General features: G+C 39.1%; 1 protein-coding gene across 1 annotated transcript in view; it reads left to right on the top strand.

Moving 5' to 3' along the window:
* Positions 1-24473, top strand: part of NEK11 (NIMA related kinase 11) — a 230692-nt gene that overhangs the window by 87894 nt on the left and 118325 nt on the right. Inside the window, exons 6-11 of the mRNA XM_044915659.1 lie at positions 7622-7771; positions 7865-7943; positions 10574-10659; positions 13634-13753; positions 16125-16218; positions 20042-20159. Coding sequence (XP_044771594.1) covers positions 7622-7771; positions 7865-7943; positions 10574-10659; positions 13634-13753; positions 16125-16218; positions 20042-20159 — 647 coding nt within the window. The remainder of the gene's footprint in view (positions 1-7621; positions 7772-7864; positions 7944-10573; positions 10660-13633; positions 13754-16124; positions 16219-20041; positions 20160-24473) is intronic.

Raw genomic sequence — 24473 nt, 5'->3', positions numbered from 1 at the left:
TAAATTCCCTCCCTTAGGGATTTATTTGCTTACTTCTTCACAGTTGGCTGTATTTTGGAAAAAAGAAAGGAATGCAAATCATAGACTTCTAAGTAAAATGCACCTCTCCCTTGGTTTTTTGTTTGTTTGTTTGTTTTGCCAACTTGTCCCCTTCTTTCCCCCCAACCACCTCCCCACTTTCACATCACTAGATTTAAAATCTGGGAGTCAAGTAAGAGAAAAGTCTTCAAAAAGGATGGAATTGATGAGTTCAAGGTTATGTAATTGCTCCCATATAGAAATGTTTGGTTGGAAATTGGAAAAAATTAAAACCATAGGTACACAGATATATAGTTACTAGAATAAAACTGTATATAATAGATAGTTTTTTAACTTGTAACAGGATAATAAAAAATCTTTTACCCAAAGTGCTAGGTGGTGTCTCTAATCAGATTACACCCCTTCCAGGCAGGTGCACAGGGACCAGAGCAGGTCCCTTTCTACAAATCACTGGCTGATAAGTGAAGTCTTTTCCATGTGCTCAAGTGCAAGTAAATCTTACTAGACCAAAACGAGACAGGTAAATGGAAAGCAGTATGCCTTCAGTGTAGCTGAGAGGATTTCCAAAAAAGAGAATAGTCTTGTATCAAAATTGATTGATTACTGAGTTAGACTCTACATCTAATTGTTCTATAGTCCTTTAGCCAGATAATTTCACATCTTTTTATAACCTTAATACATCCATCACATGTGGCTTCGGTAGAATTATGTCTCCATAAAAGCAGGATTTGACTTCATGATCAACTCATTGTACTTAATAGACAACTAACCCCCTTTCCATGCCAAGCAACAGGAAAACGGCCAAACTTGCCAGCCTTCCTTTCCTTGCCACAGAGGGTCTCACTGTTTGTGTGCCTTACATTTGCCATGGTCTGATGCTCTGCATGGCTTGTCTCGGGCCCCAGGGTTCCTTGAAGGTGGCTTATGGTTCTGGGTAGGACCCAAAGTAAGCCTGGGAAGTCAGCCCCAGCCTGAAGGTCTTCTATCAGGGTTAGCCATGATTTCCAATTCAAAAGAGTCCTTAATGATCAGAAATGCTCTGATTGATACAGCATTGAGAGACAGGATGGCATAGAGTGTATGTCTCTAGAACTAGACAACCTGTGTTGCAATCCCAGATGCCCCAACTACTCAATATGGAACCTTTAACAATTGACCTAATCCTAATGGTTTACTCATCTGAAGAATGGTCTGCTTCATTAAGATTGTTATGAGAATAGAATGATTAAATGAGTTAATATATGTAAGGAATATAGAAAAGGGCCTAGCTTATAGTAAACATCATTAAAATTTCAGCTAGTATTTTCCTTATTATCATTATTATTGTTATCATTTTATTACTGGTGGAGATAATATAATAGTCTGCTCCCAAGACAGCTCAAAATGTCCTGTCTCGGGAATTGTTGCTCTCATCCAACCCTTCCAACCTGTCAGAGCCAGGAGAGATTGTCTGGCTTTGTTCTGCTTTTAACCCAATCCCTGAAGAAGACTCTGAGCCCACAGGAGCTGAATTAAATCCTCAGAAGAGAGGTGGGTACAGAGGGATTGATAAGCCTTCTACTCCTTGGAACTGTGAGTTTCATTCCTTTTTTCAGTGTTCAAAGTATAGCATGTACATTGGGTTACATAGCAGGGTGTCTTCAATAAAAGTTCATAATTTTAATGGAATTCATTTTATCAGTCCATAACTTTATTGTCAGTGCTCTTTACATTTTGTTTAGGAAATCTTTGCCTACCCCCAAGATCAGGAAGATATTCTCCTGTTTTCTTTTAAAAGATTTATGTTATTTTTCATAGTTGAAAAAATGAGTGATTTTCAAGTCCACATACATTATTTTCCATATGGGTATTCAGTTGGCCCAGCACAATTTTGTTAAAAAGATCATTTTTTTTCTTCTACCATAGTACAGTTTGTCTTTGCATTAATCAAATGATTGAATATGTGTGGATCTGCTTTTGAGCTCTGTGTTTTGTTCCATTAGTCTATTTTTTCTTCTTTGCTGATATCACATTTTCATGAGTAATTCAACTTTATAATGAATCTTGCTATTTGGTAGTACAAGATCTCCAAATTTGTTCCTCTTTAACTACCGTGGCTGTCTTTGTCCCTTTGCATTTCTACATAACTTTTAGAATTAGCTTGTTAATTCCCATAGAAAGTCTGCTAGGATTTTGATTGATATTGCATTGAGTCTATAGATCATTTTGGGAAAAATTGTCATCTTCATTATGTTGACTCTTTCAATCCATGTATGTGGATGTCTCCCTCTCCACCCCCACCTCCTTTTTTTAGGTGGTCTTTAATTTCTCTTAGTGATGTACTGTGGTTTGCAGTGTAGGGCCTTGCACATCTTTCATTGGATTTACTCCTATGTATTTGACATTGTAGGATGTTAGTGTAAGTGACATTTTGCATTTCATTTTTTAAATGTTTGTCACAGGGGATGCCTGGGTGGCTCAGTCGTTAAGCGTCTGCCTTCGGCTCAGGTCATGATCCCAGAGTCCTGGGATCGAGCCCCACATCAGACTCCCTGCTCAGCAGGGAGCCTGCTTCTCCTTCTCCCTCTGTCTACCACTCTGCCTACTTGTGCTCTCTCTCTGCCAAGTAAATAAATAAAATCTTTAAAAAAAAAAATGTTGGGCGCCTGGGTGGCTCAGTTGGTTAAGTGACTGCCTTCGGCTCAGGTCATGATCCTGGAGTCCCGGGATCGAGTCCCATATCGGGCTCCTTGCTCAGCAGGGGTCTGCTTCTCCCTCTGACCCTCCCCCCTCTCATGTGCTCTCTCTCTCTCTCTCATTCTCTCTCTCAAATAAATAAATAAAATCTTAAAAAAAAAAATGTTTGTCACAGGCTTATTGAAATGACCTTTTATGTACATAACCATGTCGAAATGCTTAATGACAGTTTAATTATTTTTTCTAATCTTTACATATATTCTTTATATGTATAAATACATTTATATTTTTTAAATTTTTTCTGCCCTTATTCTGAATAGCACCTTCATTACAGTATTGAATATAAATGGTGATAGTAGACATACTTATCTTATTCTCAATCTCAAAATAAAAGCATAAACTTTCAATATGTCACCAATAAGAATAATGTTTACTATATATTTTATAGCTCTAAAAAATGATTGAAGAAGTTCCCTTCTATTCCCAGTGTACTAAGAGTTTTATTCCTTTTAAAAACACAAAGGGGGGATGCCTGGGTGGCTCAGTCTAAGTGTCTGCCTTCAGCTCAGGTCATGATCCTAGAGTCCTGGAATTGACTCCCACATCGGGCTCCTTGCTCAGAGAGGAACCTACTTCTCCCTCTCCCTCTGCCCTTCCCCTGCTTGTGCTCTCTCTCTCTCTCCCTGACAAATAAATAAATAAATATCTTTAAAAACACAAATGGGTTTTGAATTTTACCCACTGCCTTTTTTTGCATCCAAGTATAATTTTTCTCTTCATCTATAATGAGATATATGCCATTGATTGATTTTAATAAATCCACTTGGTTTTTATATATTATCTTTTTAATATAGCATCATATTCTATTTATAATATGCATACATGTGTGTATTTGGAATTTTTGAATCTATGTTCATAAAAAAATTGCCTATAATTTTCTTTTTCTGTATTATTCTTGTTATACTTTATATCACAGTTGTGCTGACTTGTTAAAATGAAGAGATTAAATAAGATTAGTGTTCTTTATTCCTAAAATGTTTGAAAGAATTTTCCAGTAAAACTATCTGACCCTGGAGGGTTTTTTGTGGGGAGCTTTAAAAAAGTTTTTTTGGGGGCGCCTGGGTGGCTCAGTCGTTAAGCGCCTGCCTTCGGCTCAGGTCATAGTCCCAGGGTCCTGGGATCGAGCCCCGCATCGGGCTCCCAGCTCCGCGGGAAGCCTGCTTCTCCCTCTCCCACTCCCCCTGCTTGTGTTCCCTCTCTCGCTGTGTCTCTCTCTGTCAAATAAATAAAATCTTTAAAAAAAAAAAAGGTTTTTTTAATTATTGTTTTAAATATTGCTTTAATTATTTAATGTTTTTATTTTATTATTTTAAAAGTTTTTTAAAATTAATTATTATTTTTATTATTATTTATAATAGATGAAGGACTATTCCGATTTTGTATTTTTTCTTGGAATCAGTTTGGTAAGTTATATTTTTTTAAAGACTGTTCATTTCATCCCATTTTTCAAATTTACTGGGGAAAAACATGTCATCTTAGTACTTTCTAACAGCTGTGGAGTCCATAGTGTTGTATACTTTTCCATTTTTGTTATTGTTTGTGTGGGTTTTTCTTCTTGTATTCTTGATCAGTCTCGCTAGAGTTCTATTAAATCTGTTAACGTTTTATTTTTATTGTGTGTCTTTGTCTATTTCATTAATTTCTACTTTTCAAAAATTTCTTTCCCTAAACTTTATTTGGCTTCATTTGCTATTGTTTCTCTATCTTCCCAAGCTGACTTAGATCATAGATGTTAAGCTTTTTTCTTTATTAATATATACATCTAATACTTCAATTTTGCTATAATCATTTATTTTTAGCTTCAAAGTATTGATATTTTGTACTTTTATTAATATTCAGTTTTAAATTTTTCTAATTTTTGTTGGACTTTATTTCACCTATGAATTATTTAGATGTATATTCTTGAATTTTCAAGTAAGTGGTGATTTTGTAGGTTTTTCCCCCTGTTATTAATTAATAAGTCTAGCTTAATTTCACTGTGGTCAGAAAATATGCTCTGAGGTTTTCAATCCTTGAAGTCTGTTGAGGCTTCCTTGATCCTAAGTATAGTCAATTTGGAAAATGGTCCGTGTGCCCTTGAAAAGAATCTGAATTCCATCATTGTTGGATGCATTTGTGTTAGTATGTCAGTTATGTCAATTTTGGTAATTGTGTTTAGATTTTCTCTATCCTTGTTGAAGTTTTGGTCTGCTTGTTCTATCAGCTATTGAAAGAGGTATGTTAAAGTTTTTCATTATGACTGTGAATTTGTCTATTTTTCTTTTAATTCTGTCAGTTTTTGCTTTATACACACACACACACAAACACACCCACAGTTATTGGATTTTAGAATTGTTATATATTCCTCATGGTTTAATTTCTTTATCAGCCTACCACCTTACTCTTAGTAGTGGTTCTTGCCTTTAAGTCTATTTTGTCTGATGCTAGTATAGCTACACCAGCAATATTTTGGTAAATATTTGCATGGTATACCTCTTTCTTTAAACTGCTCTGTGTTCTTATATTTAAGGTTTGTTTTATGAGCAGGATATAATTTTTGACCCAATCTGATAGTCTTTTAATTGAAATATTGTCAATTTACATTTAATATAATTACTCTATATTTGTACTTTTATTTGTCATCTTATGATTTGTCTTCTATATATACCATTTGTTGTTTCTTTTTCTCTCCTTTCTTGCTTTTATTTAAAATTTTTATTTGATTCTTTTCCCTCTAGTAACTTACTAGTTATGAACTTGTCAATATACGTTGTTTTACTATTCTTTGGGTGAAAACTGTAGCAATTATAACATACATCGTTGCCTTAGTATAATGAAACTTAGTTTTTTTTTTTTTTTTAAGATTTTATTTATTTATTTGACAGAGAGAGACACAGCGAGAGAGGGAACACAAGCAGGGACAGTAGGAGAGGGAGAAGCAGGCTTCCTGCGGAGTGGGGAGCCTGATGCGGGGCTCGATCCCAGGACCCTGGGACCATGACCTGAGCTGTAGGCAGACGCTTAATGACTGAGCCACCCAGGCACCCCTGAAACTTAGTTTAAGGAAAGTTATTACTTTTACCACTTTCCCAGTAATGCTAGGACCTTAAGTACTTTAACTCCATTTACCTTCTTATGTCTTTCACATTATTTTTGCCATAAAATTATATTCTACATAATTTTAAATTCCACAATATATTGTTAGTATCATTTTATAGAGTTAATATTGGCTTATACATAGTTACAGAATTACTCTTTATAGTGTTTTTTATTCCTCCCTGCATTCCTTGTTTCTGCCTTAATTTTTTTTTCAAGTAGAAGAATTCTGTCTTAGGGTTGTTTTTAGTGCTGTCCTGCTGGCAATGAATTCTCTCAATTTTTGCTTGTCTAAAAATGTCTTTATTTCACATTTGTTGAAGGAAACTTTTTCTGGTATAGAAATCTAAAGAAGTGCAACATCATATTAATAGTCATCATATTAATAGTCTTACAGATGGGTACAAAATTTATTGAGCTTCAAATAATTTTCATAATTTATAATATTTACATTGATCTTGGTGTTTTAGTCACTCATGGGATTTCTCCTAACATCCCTTTCTTTCTAGCATTCTGTAATGAAAATAGTCCAGAATTTGGAAGGAAAAATACCTTGTGAACTTGATCAAGCCATTTAACTTCTTTGAGCCAGTTTCCTCATGTATAAAATGGGAAAAATATAGTAGCCGTATGTCACTGGAAATTATGATGTTCTGTTCAGTTATGTATGGAAGTGCTTTGCAATATGTGAAGTACCAATTAGTTGGAATTTTTTAGTGTCATTGTTATTTACTGAAACAAAAACATCTCTTTGTATTCAGTGTATATCCAGAATTCTCTTACCAGTGCACATTTTTATGATACCCACAAAATGGTTAAAATGATAGTATTCATGTATATATTTATTTATACATGCACTGCCTTTTATAAGAAAGTAGGATGGTGTTAAAAGTTACATAAAACAGAACTTACACAAGATTGGTTGTAAGTTTATTTTTGATTTTTCAAGCAACTAACATGAAAAGGGAGACCTGGCTGGTTACACAATTCAAAATCTTCGTAATATTAAAAATAATCCATTAATTTAGGGGAAGTACAGTTCTTTCTTAGTATATTAAGTTCAGGCAGGAATTTCCCCCTTACTTTTCTTAATGATGCTGAGTTATTTAAAAGATTATTCTGCTGGTTTAGAGGTTACTGATTTGCATGGTTAATCCAAATCAGTGTTGGACTGATCTAGAATTTTAATATTCTGTTTCATATGCTCAAACGGAGAATTATACATTTTAATGTGAGCTACAAGTAGCTGCTTTTCCACCCTACTTGCAAATGGATTCTATTCAGAAAACTAATACAGAATGCCAGTTTCCTTTTCAAAATGCTTGGATACACATTTGAGGGAAGGTTAGGCTGATAAATTAAAATTTTAGTTTGCATATATAGTATTAACAAAACTGCCTTAGAAAGATATTTAGCTGTATTTTATTTTTCCTTCATAGAGGTTCCTTACTACATTGATCAAATGTTTATTTGCCCTCCTGTGTGCAGACATATTCCTGTTGTTTTGTTTCTCCTCTGACAAAAGTGGTCATTCAGACTTAAATTTTTGTAGGTTTTTTTTTTCATTTTTCCCTCTTTATTTATTAAACATATTTTTAAATGGAAACGAAAGTACAGAACTGAAGCTTTTAAACAAACAATCAAAGGGTATGTTAGTGTCTCACAAGCAATGCCATGACACATCTGAAGTTTTGTATGGTGATCAAATTTAAAATAGGACATTTGTTCCTTATTTAAATTCTTTGATTTTGTCTTTTGATTCTTTGATTAGGTCTCTGGCATGCATTTTATATGAGATGTGCTGCATGAATCATGCATTCACTGGCTCCAATTTCTTGTCCATTGTTTTAAAAATTGTTGAAGGTGACACGCCTTCTCTCCCCAAGAGATATCCAAGAGAACTGAATGCCATCATGGAACGGTATGGAAAGAAATATATTGTCACAGAAGCAATTTTAAATTGTACTTATATCTTAGTTCATTTGAAAAATAATTTTCTTCTTAAACATTACAGCATGTTGAACAAGAGTCCTTCACTGAGACCTTCTGCAATGGAAATTTTAAAAATCCCTTACATTGATGAACAACTACAGGTATTTCAAATGAAAGGGATACTGGGAAACATATATTAGCATTTATATACGTTCGAGGACTTGAAGATAGGCTGTGGGAATAAGATGCATTAAGAATCGGTCAGAAAAGAGAGAAACAAGATTTTTTTTTAAAGCTGAAGGAAATTATTAGTTGAACAATCTCTTTGCAAAAGAAGATGTGTTAACTCCAATTTCCTGAAGCCCCAGATATGAGAAGTTAGGGTTGTAATATTCTACCTAAACTCAATATCCGCCCTTAGAGCTCTTGGCTTACAAATCTTACCTCAATACTTTGTAAATATATCCCTGCTAGGACAACAATGTACCACTAATAATGCTAAAATCTGGGGGTTTTGCTGAGACTTTATTATGCCACTCCTTTCTTATATATCTTAATCATACTTTTTATTGATTAGGTGAGTTTGTTTTCCTGTAGATTAGAAATTTTGATGCAGAGAATCTACCTCTGGTGGTAAGAAAAAAGCAAACGGTACCTTCTTAGAGGATTTTTTGTTTTGTTTTGTTTTTTTAACTTAGGCTTTTACAAATACCTCAGGCAAATTTCCTTGAGTTTTATGACTAGTTTTAAGTGGACCCACAAAGCAGTCATTCACCTTCGAAGATGGGCACACTTTTTCATCCATGTCCAGTTCTAAGTTGGCAGGAAACAAGGATACTGACTTGATGTGTCTGCATCAGTTGAGTGCTGAGCACAGTGCTGATGCTGGAGGTGCTGAAAGGAAGGGAACAGCCTTGGCTCCCGTCCTTTTGCAACTTGACTGCTAGTAAGAGGACCCAGTACCCGAGAAAGAGTAATTATACATTATCAGGAGCACTAGGAAGAAAGCACACAGGATGCTGTAAAATAGGGGAAGGGAATAATGGCCTTTGTGGTCAAAGAAAGAGTAGGTGACTGTTCTCTACCAGTGAGATGGTGAGAAGCAGCCAGACATGTAAAGAGCCTGAGAGAGGGTTGGAACCACAGGGAATTAGCTGAGACAAAGCCCCAGATCAGGTTGTTTCTAGATGGAGATGTAGAGGGGAGGGTTCTTAGGCAAGAATGTGTGCTCTGGAGGAGCCCCTAAAGAAGTAGGGTAATAAGCAGGACAGGAGGGGAGGAGGCCAGAAGTTCCCTGGTACTTTGAGTTCTCCCTGTGTGTAGCTTTCCCTATGCATAGCCAGCTCCACTAGCCCAAGGGCAGGCCGCTGAAAAAGCGGCACAGGTGTTAACTGTTGGGATCAAAACCACACTGAGGGGCACCTGGGTGGCTCAGTCGTTAAGCGTCTGCCTTCGGCTCAGGTCATGATCCCAGGATCCTGGGATCGAGCCCCGCATCGGGCTCCCTGCTCAGCGGGAAGCCTGCTTCTCCCTCTCCCACTCCCCCTGCTTGTGTTCCCTCTCTCGCTGTGTCTCTCTGTCAAATAAAAAAACAAAAAAAAACCCACACTGAGGGGGCTATGAACAGACCAAAAAAAAGTTAAAAGGAATCCAAGGAGATCTGCTGGGAAGAGGGTGAGGCAAGTGAGGCATTTGCCCTGGGACAAAATTAGAGAGGACACCAAAAACTCAGTAATCAGGATAAATAACATTTTATTGCAATGTTTAAAAAAATCCAAATTAATGCTAAAAAGCCATTGTAACAAAATATCAAAAGTTCACAGACAGCATCCAGCAGGGCTAGGATTAGGGTGATGGAAGTGAGGTAAAATGGTGCAGGTTCAGGGTTGGATCCTGTCTTTATTTAAACTTTTATTTCTTTTCTTTTTTTTTTTTAATTCCAGTATAATTAAAATACAGTTAACAGTTATGTTAGTTTCAGGTGTACACTAAGGTGATTCACCAATTCTATACATGACTCAGTGCTCATCGTAAGTGTAGTCTTAATTCCCTTCCCCTATTTCACCCATCCCCTCACCCTCCTGGCAACCAACAATTTGTTCTCTAAAGAGTCTATTTTTTGTTTGTCTCTTTTTTCATTTGTCCATTTGTTTTGTTTCTTAAATTCCACATATGAGTGAGATCACATGGTATTTGTCTTCCTCTGACTGACTTATTTCACCTAGCATTATACCTTCTAGATCCATCCATGTTATTGCAAATGGCAAGATTCAAACATTTCATATTATATTTTCCATGGCTTTTTGGTTTTAATCTTGATTTTTTTATAATATTGCTTTAAAATATGACTTATCTTGGTTACTGAGTCTTTTGGTGCCCCTTCAGTTTTGCACCTGAGGCGAGTGCCTCACTTGTCCCAGTCTAGTCCTGGCCCTGGGAGTGGGGACACTGTCCAGTACTGGCAGAGACTGGGAAGAGCTTGTTTGTTCTTGGAGCTGAGGGGAGGCCTGCCTGTGGTGGGTAGCAGGGAGTGAGAGAATAGGCAGTGAGTGCCAGATGAAATTGGAGAAGCGGGCAGGAGCCTGACCCCCCCACGACCTTGCTGCATAAGCTACCATGCAATTTTTTGTAACCCTTTATCGAAGGAAAAGTGGTTACCAGTGGGTTTTGTTTTCAAGCTCCCAGGCATGGTCAATAACACTGCACATCAGAAAAGGCCCCTGGTAGTCGGCTGCCCTTTCATCCCTGAAGAGGAGTATTTAAAGTGTGTCAGGGTTGTTCTTTTTTTCAGCACCTGATGTGTAGATACTCGGAAATCACTCTGGAAGACAAGAATTTGAATTGTCAGAAGGAGGCTGCTCAGATAATTAATGCCATGTAAGTAGTTGCTTTGTTTTTAAAAAGCCCATTGAGCATAATCTTAAATGCATTTGTCTTTAAAAATCTATTAGTGCTAAGCTGTCTGCACAGGGTTTCCTAGAATTCACTTAAGTCTTGCCAAGAAATTAAGGAGCTTCAGCAAAGCCCCTTTGCCCCAGGTGGTAGTAAATTGAAATTATAAAAGTTTTAAACCACTGCACAGCTTACAGATCTGCAGGGTAGCTCTGCAGTTGCCTTGTAAGTATGTAGAGAAATTAGTATTTCAAACATTTAGTGATAGTTATGCTAATGAACCTTCCATTATATTAAGCATAGATAGTTTTCACATGTTGTTTAACAGGAACTGACAGAGTATCTACTGAGAAGACAACACTGTGAAGTCCTAGGACAATTGAAAATAGCCAAAATTTACTTCCTTGAGATATACATATGAAGTAGAGAATGTCTTTTTCACAAACATAATTATTTCTTGACGTAACTTCTCTCTCCTATCTCATTCAAAATTCCTGTGCTATAACATACAAGAGCCTAGAATACTAGGTGACTTCAGAACAACCATGTATAGCTGTGCAGGCTGTGGACTGCACAACTCAAGAGATTATATAAAGGCCAAATCTATAATTTTACTGAGGAACTCTCTATGTAATTTTATGCGGACCCTATGAGAATGGCAGTCCCTCCCCAGAGCTGTGCAAGGCAGTAGGTGAGAACAGTAGCCCTCGTTAGCCTAATCTTCAAGGCCAAATAACAATGTGCTTCTCTGAAACTCAGTCCAGTGGTTTCTCAACTGAACTATGTTTGTTTTCCAATTTCACATTCAAACTGAGGAAACTGGTTCATCAAATGTACTCAGTCTTCGTTTAATGCATGATCTCCAGTTAAAATACCCTGCACCTCAGAGACTAATGTTTGAGGCATGGTCCTATAACCTAATTTCCTTAGGTTGCTAATTATTCTTTCAAGATGCCTGGAATTCTAATTTTGTTTTATTTTAAACTGAGATGTGAGAGTAGGAAAATACTAGGCTAATCTTAGCTATCGTTTTGTACTGCGGTTGTGATTCCATTTACCTGACAGTGCTTACAGTTAAAGTGTGCCAGAATCTGATCGCTTGTATGGTCTTCCACATTATGAAATACTGATTTCAAATTGTCACTTTTTTTTTTCCACAAACTATGACTATGTTTCAGGGAGCTCTATTTGATCTTACAGAATAAGGGATGTATATTCCAGAATTCGTGTGTCCCCTAGAGGCTGTGGACTGTATTCCAGAGGGATGAGAGCTGCTACAAATGGTCATTACAATTACACAATTACAAAATAATAAAGATTAGTGTGGGAATGAAATGAAATGGAGACTTCTCCTAGTATTTTGTAAGGAGGGAGCTGAGTGCAAAAGGCATTCCGCAGTACTGGCCCTAACTGAGTCAAGCACAGAAACAAGTATCATTGGGGATATGGTTGCAGACCTTTCAATACATGAGTAATGTAAGCACGTTTCTTTAACTGAAGAAAGAGGCTCTTTTATTTATTTTTTATTTTTTTAAAAGATTTTATTTATTTTTTGAGAGAGAGACAGTGAGGGAGGGAACACAAGAAGGGGGAGAAGCAGGCTTCTCGAGCCTGATGCGGGGCTCGATCCCAGGACCCTGGGATCATGACCTGAGCCGGAGGCAGACGCTTAACGACTGAGCCACCCAGGCGCCCCAAGAAAGAGGCTCTTTTTTTTTTTTTAAGATTTTATTTATTTATTTGAGAGAGAGAATGAGATAGAGAGAGCATGAGAGGGAGGAGGGTCAGAGGGAGAAGCAGACTCCCTGCCGAGCAGGGAGCCCGATGCGGGACTCGATCCAGGGACTCCAGGATCATGACCTGAGCCGAAGGCAGTCGCTCAACCAACTGAGCCACCCAGGTGCCCCAAGGCTCTTTTTTTTTTTTTTTAAAGATTTTATTTATTTATTTGAGAGAGAGAGAATGAGAGACAGAGAGCACGAGAGGGAAGAGGGTCAGAGGGAGAAGCAGACCCCCCGCTGAGCAGGGAGCCCGATGCGGGACTCGATCCCAGGACTCCAGGATCATGACCTGAGCCTAAGGCAGTCGCTTAACCAACTGAGCCACCCAGGCGCCCGAAAGAGGCTCTTAAATAACAATTTTAACTAATATTCTGTGGGGTGCTTGGCACTGTTATAAGCACTTTACATGAATTAACTAATTTAAACTCACAAGAACCCTATGAATTAGGTACTATTATTTTATAATTTTTTTTTTTTTAATGATCATAGGGAGCTTAAATAACTTGCCCAAGGACATATACATGTAACCTGGGAGCTAGGATTCAAACCCAGACAATGTTATTAACCTGTGTGATAACCACTGTGCCATGCTTACCTGCTGTATGAAGCATAGAATATACAACATATTCAACAAAATTTAACTATTACAAGACTACCGTTTGGGTTACTTTGATGTGTCAGACACTGTACATACATTGTTTCATATAATACTAAAGCCTGTTCTTTACAGATGAGAAAATGGAGCTTCAGAGAGGTTCAGTAACTTGCCCAAGGCTACAGAACTAATGCGTGGTAGAGATGGGGTTCAAACTCTGCCTAATTCCAAAGATTAAATCCTATCCGCAGGGTTGAATTAGTCGGCCAGTCCATTTACTCCTTGATGTCCAAGACCCTAATTTGTCTTACATTATGAAAACCAGTCATAGGCCATGAAATGAGCAGAAATTTGGAAAGTACCTAATTTGCTTTTAAACAAAAGTCTAATTTGAAAAATATTACCAATTAACCACAGTCCTGGTTGGCTCATTACCTACCCTGAGTTTATTAGTTTTTGCCTGGTCTGTCTCGAGATGCTTTCCCCTTCTCAGTAGTGTAATGATACTTCTGTAAAATATTTATTTAATTTTTCTGAGCATGTTTGGGATGAGTTGCATGTGGGGGATCTTTATTATTTATAGGCAAAAAAAGATCCACCTGCAGACTCTGCGGGCACTGTCTGAAGTGCAGAAAATGACACCAAGAGAAAGGATGCGGCTGAGGAAGCTCCAGGCAGCTGATGAGAAAGCCCAGAAGCTGAAGTAAGCTGTCTTTCCTTAAGGTACCTGTGCTCTGGCCACTTCCCAGGGCTCTGAAGAAATTGACTGGAGAAAAGCAGAAGCAAAAACAAGAAAGCAAAATGCACATATGCATTATATATTTCTTTGTTTCTTCACTCACTCGTCCCCATAGATGGTTATCGGATGCCAGCCACTATTAATGTCAGGCCTTCAGTCTTGTGTGCAAAGAAAGATTGAATGTCAGGGAGGTTTTTAATGATGAAAACATAGAGTCAGCCTCCAAATGAAGCCTTGTTACTGCTGACACAGCCTGTATATACCCCGGTGAAAGGATGAAAAGAGTGGCTTCACTATGGGTCCTCATTCCCCAGATGTTTGCTGTACCCCCTCTGCCAGGAGACCTAGCTGGTCTATAGCGAGAAGAATGTACCGGCAGGAAATTGTGGGCTTTAGAAAGTAGACTGGAAGCAGCTCTGCTCTGTCAAGTGAAGCCCTTTGCTCTGGGCAACCCTGCTGGTAATTCAAGTATTTACAGGAAAAGGGGAGATTCCAAAGAGCCCTAGACTCCCAGTTTCTCAAAGACAGATTTTTCAGTTGGCAGGTTATCCAGTCTCCTAATTTTTCTTCTTTCTTTCTCTGCCAACTTTTTGGTAGCTTAAAAGCCCCAACTAAGAACTAGAGAGACAGAAAAGACCTGAAACTCAAATCTGTTCATTTTGTGACCTTGGTAACGTATCTGAAAAAGAATTTGGAGGTATTCTTTTACTTACAGTGCATGCCATTTGGAACCGAGTAGGAATCTGTGAGACTACTTCTTTCCCCTTAACACATGCTTTCTGTAATCAATGTGGAAAAAGATTTCTGTCAAAGTGCACCATGGGCAGTCGTGTGCTGGTAAATGTTTAACAACCACCACCTCTGGGGTGTGGGGCTGGGGGGTGTAAATGTTCCCGCAATGGCTAATTTCAAGCTATCAATGTGATATCATCGAATGTTCAGTTAGAAGATAAGTACACAGTCTGCTCTTGGGAACAAGTACAAGCTGGTTTCTGCAAACCACTGCACCACTCAGTGTGGGTTTGACTGAGAAAATAAATTTACATAAATTGCTTGAGCCATTGTATCAACTAACACTCCTGGATCTATTTCTGAGGCCTCAGGAATAGCAGTATTTCTGGGGTACCATGACTCTTGTCATTGAGGGTTTAAAAGGAAAATTAAATCTGACAGGAACAAATCAAAAAGGCAATTTAATAAATTACATGCACATTACAAATTATATTTCAGATTAAAACTTTTTATACACAAAGAAAGTCATAGATCTTCCACATGACATTCAATATGTTTATTATTTAAAGGCAATGGTTATAAATAAAGTTTGGTCTTAATTTTATGAATGAATTGCTTTGGAATTGTTTTTGATCATTATTTCTAGAATTTGAGCCACAGTCATGTGTTTTAGCTAGTAAACAACTCTATTGTCAGAAGGGATGTAATGTACCCACTTTATAAACAAAATTTGACTACAGGGATATTCAGTGACTTTTCAAAAAAATCTAAATCTAAATTAGCACACAAGTAATCACAAGAACTCAAATCTTTCTTCCAGTTTAGTAGCAGGTCTATGACATTTACCTCTTCTCTACTAGACAAAACACCTTCTCTACCTCTACCTCTTCCCAAAACAAAATGTGTTGGAGAAAAATTCCCCTTCACAGTGGCTCTCAAGTTCTTTCGATAAATTCTTTGAAATCTAGCTCTCTTCTCCTTGTTTGTGGGTTTATTCATCCTGAGAGCAGTAATCGAGTTATTAGTACGTGTTGGGCATGGTCTGGGTGTTGGTGACACCCCCCCCCTGCCATCACAGAGAATGCGCAGGGGTCCAGACTGCCTTCTTTTGCCTCAGAGTCCCACAGATCCTCACGAGGAATCTGACATGGTAGGAATTCTGTGTTTTTAATATGTGTCAACCCCTAGTTAGAAACTGGGACTTTTTTCTGGAATGTTCAGGGACCCCTGCTTCTAAGAAATGTTATCCCCAGAAATTAGAAATTGAGAAGTACAAACATGCTAATATTTTGTTTTATAAAACCTAAATAACTTTATTCTTGAAGTTGCCATATGGCAAATGTGTGTATATCTAATTTTGAATTGCAGTGATGCATTTTAGGGGTTCTAAGGATGGATAAGGAGCCAGAGCATCATCATGTGTGCTTTAAAAGAGAATCCAGTGAGTGCTACACCGCATTTACCTTGATGAGGGAGAGACCCGTTAGCCTGGCTTCTCAACACCCCAGTTTGCCTGTTGAAACAGGGATCACACTTACCTGCAGAATATAGATATGGCTTTAGCAAAATGCAGCTGTTTTCTACACTCACTTTAAATTTGCAGGAAGCTTGCAGAAGAAAAATATGAAGAAAATAACAAAAGAATGCAAGAGTTGAGATCTCGGAACTCTGAGCAGCTAACTGTTGATATACTCCATGTAAGTGCTCTCTTGTTTTAAATGTTACATCAGACCTTTAATTGCTTAGATTCATCACATTCATGTGGCCAGTCAGGTAGGAAAAGGGACATAGGGGGGAAAAAGGAGCATCCAGACCAATTTTGCCTGATTTAGGGTGGAGGTACTGGGGTTCATTTTAGCATATAGACCAATGGTTAGTGATGACAGTAATTCAGAGCAGCTGTACTTAGAGATGGATCAGTAGATTGATCCAAAAACATCAAGTGTCTACTGTGTACAAGAAAACTCAATCAGCATGGAATGAACAATTGATGAGTAAAATTATGACTGCAGAACAAATGTGTGTATATCTAATTTTGAATTGCAGCTGTGCTATTTTTGCATTACCTCTTAATCCATTGTTCTCTTTCTGTCTTATTTTTTGTTCTTTCCCTTTTTATTTTCTGTCTCCCATCTATATCATTGTGCATTGTGTTAATAACCCCTTTCGAACTCTGAATAATTACCTTAGATGTCCGATAATAAATAGGGTTGCGGAGTCACATGAAATGGACCCTGAATCATATCCTCAGCATCCCAAGCCCCTGAATAGCAAATACCATTTTCTCTAATGGTTAAAAACATCTTCATGAGCTGTGGTGTAGGCTCTGATACTTTTCTTTTTTTTTTTTAAGATTTTATTTATTTGGTTTTTTTTATTCTTATGTTAATAGGCTCTGATACTTAAGGAAGTCTTTCTTCAGGATCATATTTGGACAATAGACATCAACCCCAACTTCCTAGCTCTTCTGGTAAAAGCAACATGGGAAGGAGTCATTTTTATGGAGAACTTTAGGTCTCAAATTCTGGTTGTTCATTCACTGGGGATCTCTGTACCTGAGGGAGATTCTTTTTCTTTGGCAGAAAGAGCCAAGCCCCCCTGAGGCTGTGGGACTGATCTCTGAAGTCTGGGGACACTCATTCTGCTGTAGTTCAGGGAACAGAGAGCTCCAAACCCTGGGGCATTGCAGGAGCCCCCAGCAAAGCTCACTTGCAGCCAGGCAGAGCTTAGGGTCACTTGTTTTCTGCCTCCATCTGAGAGGTAACCCATCTTTCTCAATTATTTAGTGGTTGTGAGTGTTGTCGATTTCTGTAAACCCAAAGTTGGACCAGATGGGGGGGGGTCCCGCCTTCTCTGACCTTAAGAGTATCTCTTTCTTGGACCCTTTAGCAGATAATGTGGGGACACTGGTGATATGTGCTCAATCCCACTTGCCCCCCTCTCTGCTCATCTCCCACCCCGTTAAGTAAAGCCAGCTGTGGGATCTGTTGTGGGTCCCAGAGACATGGAAGATGGGATCATTCCCACTCATAGAACCTGGTGAATGGAAATGCTTGGCTCTTGCAGACAATATCCTCTAGCTGGTTCAGTCTTGCAGACAGGGTTGCTCAGCAACCCTCCCAACCCTCCCAAACCCCCCCCCCCCCCCCCCGTATCTTGCCCTGTTTTATGCAATTATATCAGCCACTTCCATCTGGCCCCTCATTAGCATCCCACCTTCTCACTTTCAAATGTCACTTTCTCTTTAGGAAAATCCTCTTTGACCTCACAGGTCCACAATCGACTGGCTCTTCTCTAAATTCTTATAGCTTACAGCAATGCCTGTCAAACTTCAAAATTCACCCAAATCACCTATTGGTTTTGTTAAAAGGCAGATTCTGATTTGGCTGGTCTGGGGTGGGGCTTGGGATGCTGAATTTTTAACAAGCTCCCTGGTGATTCTGAGGCTGCTCATCCAGGACCACACTCTGATTAATAATGGACAGGAATTGAGGCTCTTGAAAGCCATTCACTTTCAGATGTAGGAAGACCGGGAAAAGCCACCGATTAACAGGCTTTCTTATAGACTCTTTAGGAAAAAAACATTTCATGGGAATGGAAGTAAAGGAAAAGTGACCTGGGCTTTCTTGTTCGCCCCAGGAGAAGGATGAAGAGAGGAGGCTAGGCAGGGAAGAGACACGGTTAATCATATTCACAGGCACAGAGTGAGGCAGGTTTAATGATATTCAAAGAACAAAGGAGAGAGGAAATGGGAAGCCAGACACTTTGCGGAGGGACTGAAGGGTTTTAAACATCTCAAGAAAAGGCATCAGTGAGCTGGAAAAGAGGAAATAAAATGTAAGAAAGAAATTGGATTAATCAGATGCAAGAAGCTAAAGAAAAACATGAAGAGGAGTAAAGGAAGAAAGAGGAAAAGGCTCCTATCTCTGCTCATACACATATTTATGATTTAATTTCTTCCCGATTTCGATGGGGCTCGGTTCTCTGGTTGTTGCTCCTTCTCTCTTGCCAGCTGATGCAAAGTGCTTTATATTTCAGAAGCAGTTGTATGAGATAAAATCAGAGTTAGGGGAGAAAATGGGCTGGCTCTGTCATTTCTTAAACATGTTATAAAAATTCTTTGAGGCATTTAGAATGGCTTGTTTTGTTTCTCAGACCCTAACTAACAGGGCCTTTTATTTTGGCAGGCATTTTCTACTTGGCTGAATTTGGGCTTTGAAATCTGGCTTTGAAATCACCACCTAGTTGAACATGGAATCATGTTAGGCACCATTTCTTTAAAGGGTGATAGCTTTAAAACAACTAGAATCCATAATACACTCGATAAGCCTGGTCTTTCTTTTATCTTTTGGCACTTGTAGTTGTGATGGTACCAAAACTGGGTTTCTGTGAGAAGTGTGTAACTGATCAGGTCTCCATATACGAAATAGTAAAGGGGATCAAAGATCAGAGCAAATCCTTTTTAAGAGAAGCAATTATAACAATTCTATCTGTTCTCTTCAAAGAGAACCTCAGCAAATCAAAGTCAATTGAAGGTCCAAATTCTTATTTTCCAATAATTTCTGAAGTAGAAGTGAAAACACACTTCATGTAATCTCTGTTCTTTGTTCTTAGAGTTGCGTGTGTGCTGTCAGTGATCCTTTGAAATTTGAAACCAATTTCACCTCCTACAGCAATTATACAGTACAAAAACTGGACTTCCTAAAAAATATTTGATGACTGTATTTTCACAAATGCTGTATGTACCACAGTGTGGCATGGCTTTATTCGCTTATTCATTAAGATGAGTTTGAGCTTTCCCTTCTGTTTTTAATAAGAAGACCCTCTTGGTGTAGTTTTCCATGAAAGCCACTTATCAAGGAAAATAGGTCAGTTCGGCATTAGCTCTAGGTTGCAAACACACACACACACACAACAGAAAAAAACAAAATGATCTATTGAAATACCTACTGATATATTTGAGAAATTTAGCTTTTGCTTTTATTTGAAGTGTGAGTTCTTTCATGTGGCCTCGTAGATCTCTTTCTTTAGGAAGCTGGGGCACCGGAGCAGAATCACAGCACTGTTAAAGCTAGATGAGAACTTGGAAGTCATCCAGGCCAACAGCTCCACTTCTGAGATGAGGAACCTGAGCAGGGCTGGACTAGGGGGAGGTGGGTGTGGGACCCTGGATGCAGAATTACAGGGGTATTTGTTCTTAGCTGCGGATCACTCCTGCTCTTGCATGAGCCGGAAAGTGAATACCTCCTTCATTGTGCACCTGGGTATTCCTCCTGCCCCACCCTAGTGATGGCCCTGAAACGGATGCCATAGAAGGTTCAGGTCACCTGCTGAGTTGGTTCAAGGCTGCTTCTCTTCTCCCAGGCTGCCTTTCTGAAATTTGAAAGTGGTATCATGTTTAATGGAGAGGATTTGACAGATTTTTATTTCCAAATAGTCTTCTAAACAATATTGTTTCATTTGTGGTAATCCTGTTTCCTTCTATCAGCTTCTCACGAACTGTTAATTACCTTCCACAAGGAATTTGATGACCTGACTTCAGAGAACCTGCCTGAGTCTCAGCCCATTCCTTCTTTGGACCTTGACCCACTTGAGTCAAGTATAGAAGATCATGGTATGACTGACCTTGGAGATCATGGTATGAGTTTGCGTCAGTATTCGGAAGGGTTGGCACATGGGTTGGTGTGGCTGACCCTCTAGTAGGCCTGGGTGGCCTCTGAGAAAAGCCTTGGATGGATGTAACCACCTTCCATCAGTTTGCCAGAGCTGAGCTGGGACCAGGATAAAAAGCAGAGAAGCCAAGGGATTTGTCTGTTCTCTTCCATCTTCTTTGTAATAGATGAAGATGAGTTAGAAACTCACACCAGGTGAGAAACCTCTTCTACATGAGTTAAACAATATCATCATTAACTGACTCCGGAATAGTGTAGGACTACGAATGCTCTGAAGTACTGTTTCCCTCTTCTAGAAGTGATTTCCCTGGCCTTCATAAATTTAAAGTGAAAAAATGAAGTCAGGCTTTGGAAAATCAACTATATGGATGTGCAATCATTGCCAGAAGTGCTCAGAGCTGTGACTCAAATGGGAGAGAGAGAGCAGAGCTTAATGGTTGAAAACATGAATTTTGGAGTCAAAAGCTGCCCCAATGAGGGGGCAGCTTCATCTTTGTAGATCTCAGTTTCCTTATCTATGAAACAAGAATAATACCTCCTTTAGGAGTTGTTGTGAAAAGCAAATGAGAGTAGGCATGTGATGTGCTCTTGCCTCAGTGCCCAAAACACAGTAAGAGCCAAAGAAAGGGAAACAGTTTATGACCCCAGGAGGGAGGGTTCTGACCATGGGGGCCATCTCAGGCTTGTACCAGCCTCCCCAGTGCCTAGGACAAAGTGCCAGGAATAGTGTAGGCACTCAATAAATATTTCTTGAATAAATGAATGAATGATATGTTAGTCTGGCCCTCTGAGAAGCAGATGTCAAGATGGGAACAAAAGTGCAAGGATATTATTAGGGAAAATGTCTGCATAAAAGGCATTAGGAAAGGAGCTGGAAAAGGCTGAACCATCAGACCATGATTCAAGTCATGTTCCAAATGAAAAGAGAGAGGTTTGGTGGATGTGTACTAGTCTGCTAGGCAAACAGAGGCAACCAAGACATCAGGAAGTCTTTAAGCAAAGTCAGCCATCAGGGGGGCTTGCCTTAGTATCCCTGCTGTACTTTAGCAGTGGTAGTAGCCTCTGAGGAATACAGGGATGGATTCCAGAACACAGCCCTGGGGCCCTTGACCAATTATGCTCTTTGTAGTGGGAGGTCTTTGAGGTGTGTCCTCATGGCTGCACAATGGTGTAACAACTCTCTTGGGCAGTAGTTGAGTTCTCTTTGCAAACTGAGTGAAAGTAGTGAAATTTGGATTGACTGGTCATCTCAGCCCGAATTTGCATTTGATGTCTTCCTGACAGAGCTTTTAGAACTTGTGCTGCCTCCTTCACCTGTAAGGAAACTAGCACCTGAAGCTCTTTAGGTTGGCATTTGCCAACTTTTAAAATGGTGTTGTGTAGGGTGCCTGGGTGGCTCAGATGGTTAAGCGTCTGCCTTCGGCTCAGGTCATGATCCCAGGGTCCTGGGATCGAGTCCCGCATCGGGCTCCCGGCTCAGCGGAGAGCCTGCTTCTCCCTCTGACCCTCTCCCCTCTCATGCTGTTTCTCTCTTGCTCGCCCTCTAAAAAATAAATAAAATCTTTGAAAAATAAAAATAAATAAATAAATAAAATGGTGTTGTGGAAGCCATCTGGTAACAGGTGTTATTGATAAACAAATATGTATATCAGATGGATTTGCATCTTAGAGCCTTTTTAGGTATTTCTTTAATATATTGTTATTTTCCAAAGGTAAAACTTAGAAGCACAGAAATATCCCACGGGCCTTTCTTTCCAAAAATATAAAACTGAGAGTTAGGCCATTGGGTAGCACTTGATATGGATGGCTTGTGCTTTGCGGTAAGGCAGAACCATCCCTGTGTATAAAGAGGAAGCCCCAGAACAGGATATTGAGTGGGTGGTCTAGGATCAAGAGGTCTGGGCCCAGCCTCTGGGTCTCAAGTAGAAAAGTACTTACTACTCATTTCATAATGAGAAACCAAAGACATTATGTAATTTGCTCAAGAACTCAAAAGTGCCTGCTTTCTAGAGGAACCCTTTCCATTTTCCCCAAAGTGTATGCATTTGGAGGTTGTGGGTAGGAGCAATAGATTCTCAAGAAGCAGACAAATGAGTTGGACTTTCAAAAGGCAGAGTCTTTGTGTGACTCTTTGCTAATTTTTGTGAACTGTAGTAGTCAAATTACTCCTAAGCTAGGCCTGACCACAGGCTGCACCTGCTACCAGGAGACTCACGCTGATGTCCTCCTTTGTCTTTTGTCATGGGGGTTTCAGCATGGTAGACCAGACATTGATTTACCAGCCAAACTGGAAATGGTCAAATCTATTCCTTTGACCACCTTATTTATGCTATAAGGAAACACTACTTAGGTCTCCCATAATAAGCTGTCAGATCCAAAAAACACATTGTGGTTTTAGTCGGGCCAAATGCCTTGTAAAATACGTTAAACAATCCCCTTATTATTTTCTCCCTGTAAATTCATATTTTTCTAAATTGGAAAGGGAGACCTAGAACTATGAAAACATAACCTTTGGGTTGATGATTGATTGGACTTATGGGCCACTCCAAGATTATTAGTGATCATATAGCTGTATCATGAAATTTTGAGATACGACACTTTAATTTGTTGATGAATTCTGAAGTGGTTATTTTCCCCATTCTCTTTGCCTTTTAGAAGATTTGACTCCAAACTTTTAGCACCCAGGGGAAGTTTTTATTTATTTTTCATCTAGCATGTATATGTAAAATAAAATTACACAGTCTTTTTTTGAAGCTTCTACACCAAATGTTTAATCAGTCTTTAATGTTGAATTGGAAAATTCCCTCTGAGATGTGAGGAGTTAGTTGCAGAGAAAGAAAACAGAGTAAGACGTTATTTACATTTGATATGCATTTTGTTGACTACCGCTGATTTAATCTAGCCAAAGTCATGGATAACCATTATAATCAAATGAGAAAGCACAACTGGAACATTAAAGAAATTATCCCAATCCCTAACCCCTTACATGTGATACTGATGATTTCTTGCACATTAATTTCTGCCAGGAATTTCATTGCATTTAGCCTTATTTTCAGCAGCTCCCTGTTGAGTTGCAGAATAGGGTTTCTTGCAAAGCTGGAATAGCTTGAGGCTCATGAGCTTGGTGCGGACAGAGCATGGCTCTCAATCCACCTGTTCAGATGATAAAGCTTCACCAGCGTAGGCCTTGGCTGCCTGCCCATGGCCTGACCAGTTGTCACTTAAGTACCCTTTCAGCTACTCCTTGAGCAAGTCCCGAGCCCCTTCCCTGTGCTCAGAGAAAGCTCTGACCTCAGGGGGCGTTGTCCTTTGCTTGCCCATAGGAAGTCCACATGCCCTTTGTGGCTGTGGGCTGCTCTGTGACTTATGGTGTCCTCTCTTCCCTTTAAATGTCCAAGTGGAAATAAAGTGGTTTGAACTCTGTTAGACAATGATATATTTTTACTGTTTTAATTTTAAAAATGAAAACACTGACTCTGCAATTCTACCTCTAGATAATTACCTAAGAGAAATGAAAGCATGGGGCGCCTGGGTGGCTCAGTCGTTAAGCGTCTGCCTTTGGCTCAGGTCATGATCCCAGGGTCCTGGGATCGAGCCCCGCATCGGGCTCCCTGTTCTGTGGGAAGCCTGCTTCTCCCTCTCCCTCTCCCCCTGCTTGTGTTCCCTCTCTCGCTGTGTATCTGTCAAATAAATAAATAAAATCTTTAAAAAAAAAAAAGAAATGAAAGCATGTCTCCAAGACGATCTGTACACAAATGTTCTTAGCAGTTTTATTCGTAGTACCAAAAATTAGAAATAAGTGTCAACCAATAGATGAATGGGTAAATAATAGTTTATCCATGCAATGTAATGCTTCTTGGCAATGAAAAGGAACAAAATATCAATACATACAACAATATGGATGAATATCAAAAATATTGTGCTGCGTGAGAGAGGCCACAAACAAAGGAGTTCATATTGAATGATTGCATTTCTGTGAAGTTCTAGAACCAGCAGTACTTATCTGTAGTGATAGCAATGAGGCCAGTGGTTGTCTGGGAATTAGGAATTGACTCAAAGGGCGTGAGGGAACCTTTTATGGTGATGGAAAAATTCGATACCTTGATTGTGGTGGTGGTTTGCCTTGATGTATATATTTGGGGTTTTTTTGTTGTTTGTTTTTTTTAAAGATTGTATTTATTTATTTGAGAGAGAGAATGAGACAGAGAGAGAGAGCATGAGATGGGGGAGGATCAGAGGGAGAAGCAGACTCCCCGCCGAGCAGGGAGCCCGATGCGGGA

This window comes from Neomonachus schauinslandi, chromosome 1, assembly GCF_002201575.2.
Source record: "Neomonachus schauinslandi chromosome 1, ASM220157v2, whole genome shotgun sequence".
In the NCBI taxonomy this organism is placed as follows: domain Eukaryota; kingdom Metazoa; phylum Chordata; class Mammalia; order Carnivora; family Phocidae; genus Neomonachus; species Neomonachus schauinslandi.
Note: the sequence above shows the minus strand (reverse complement) of the source record. Positions and strands in the feature narration are given on the sequence as shown.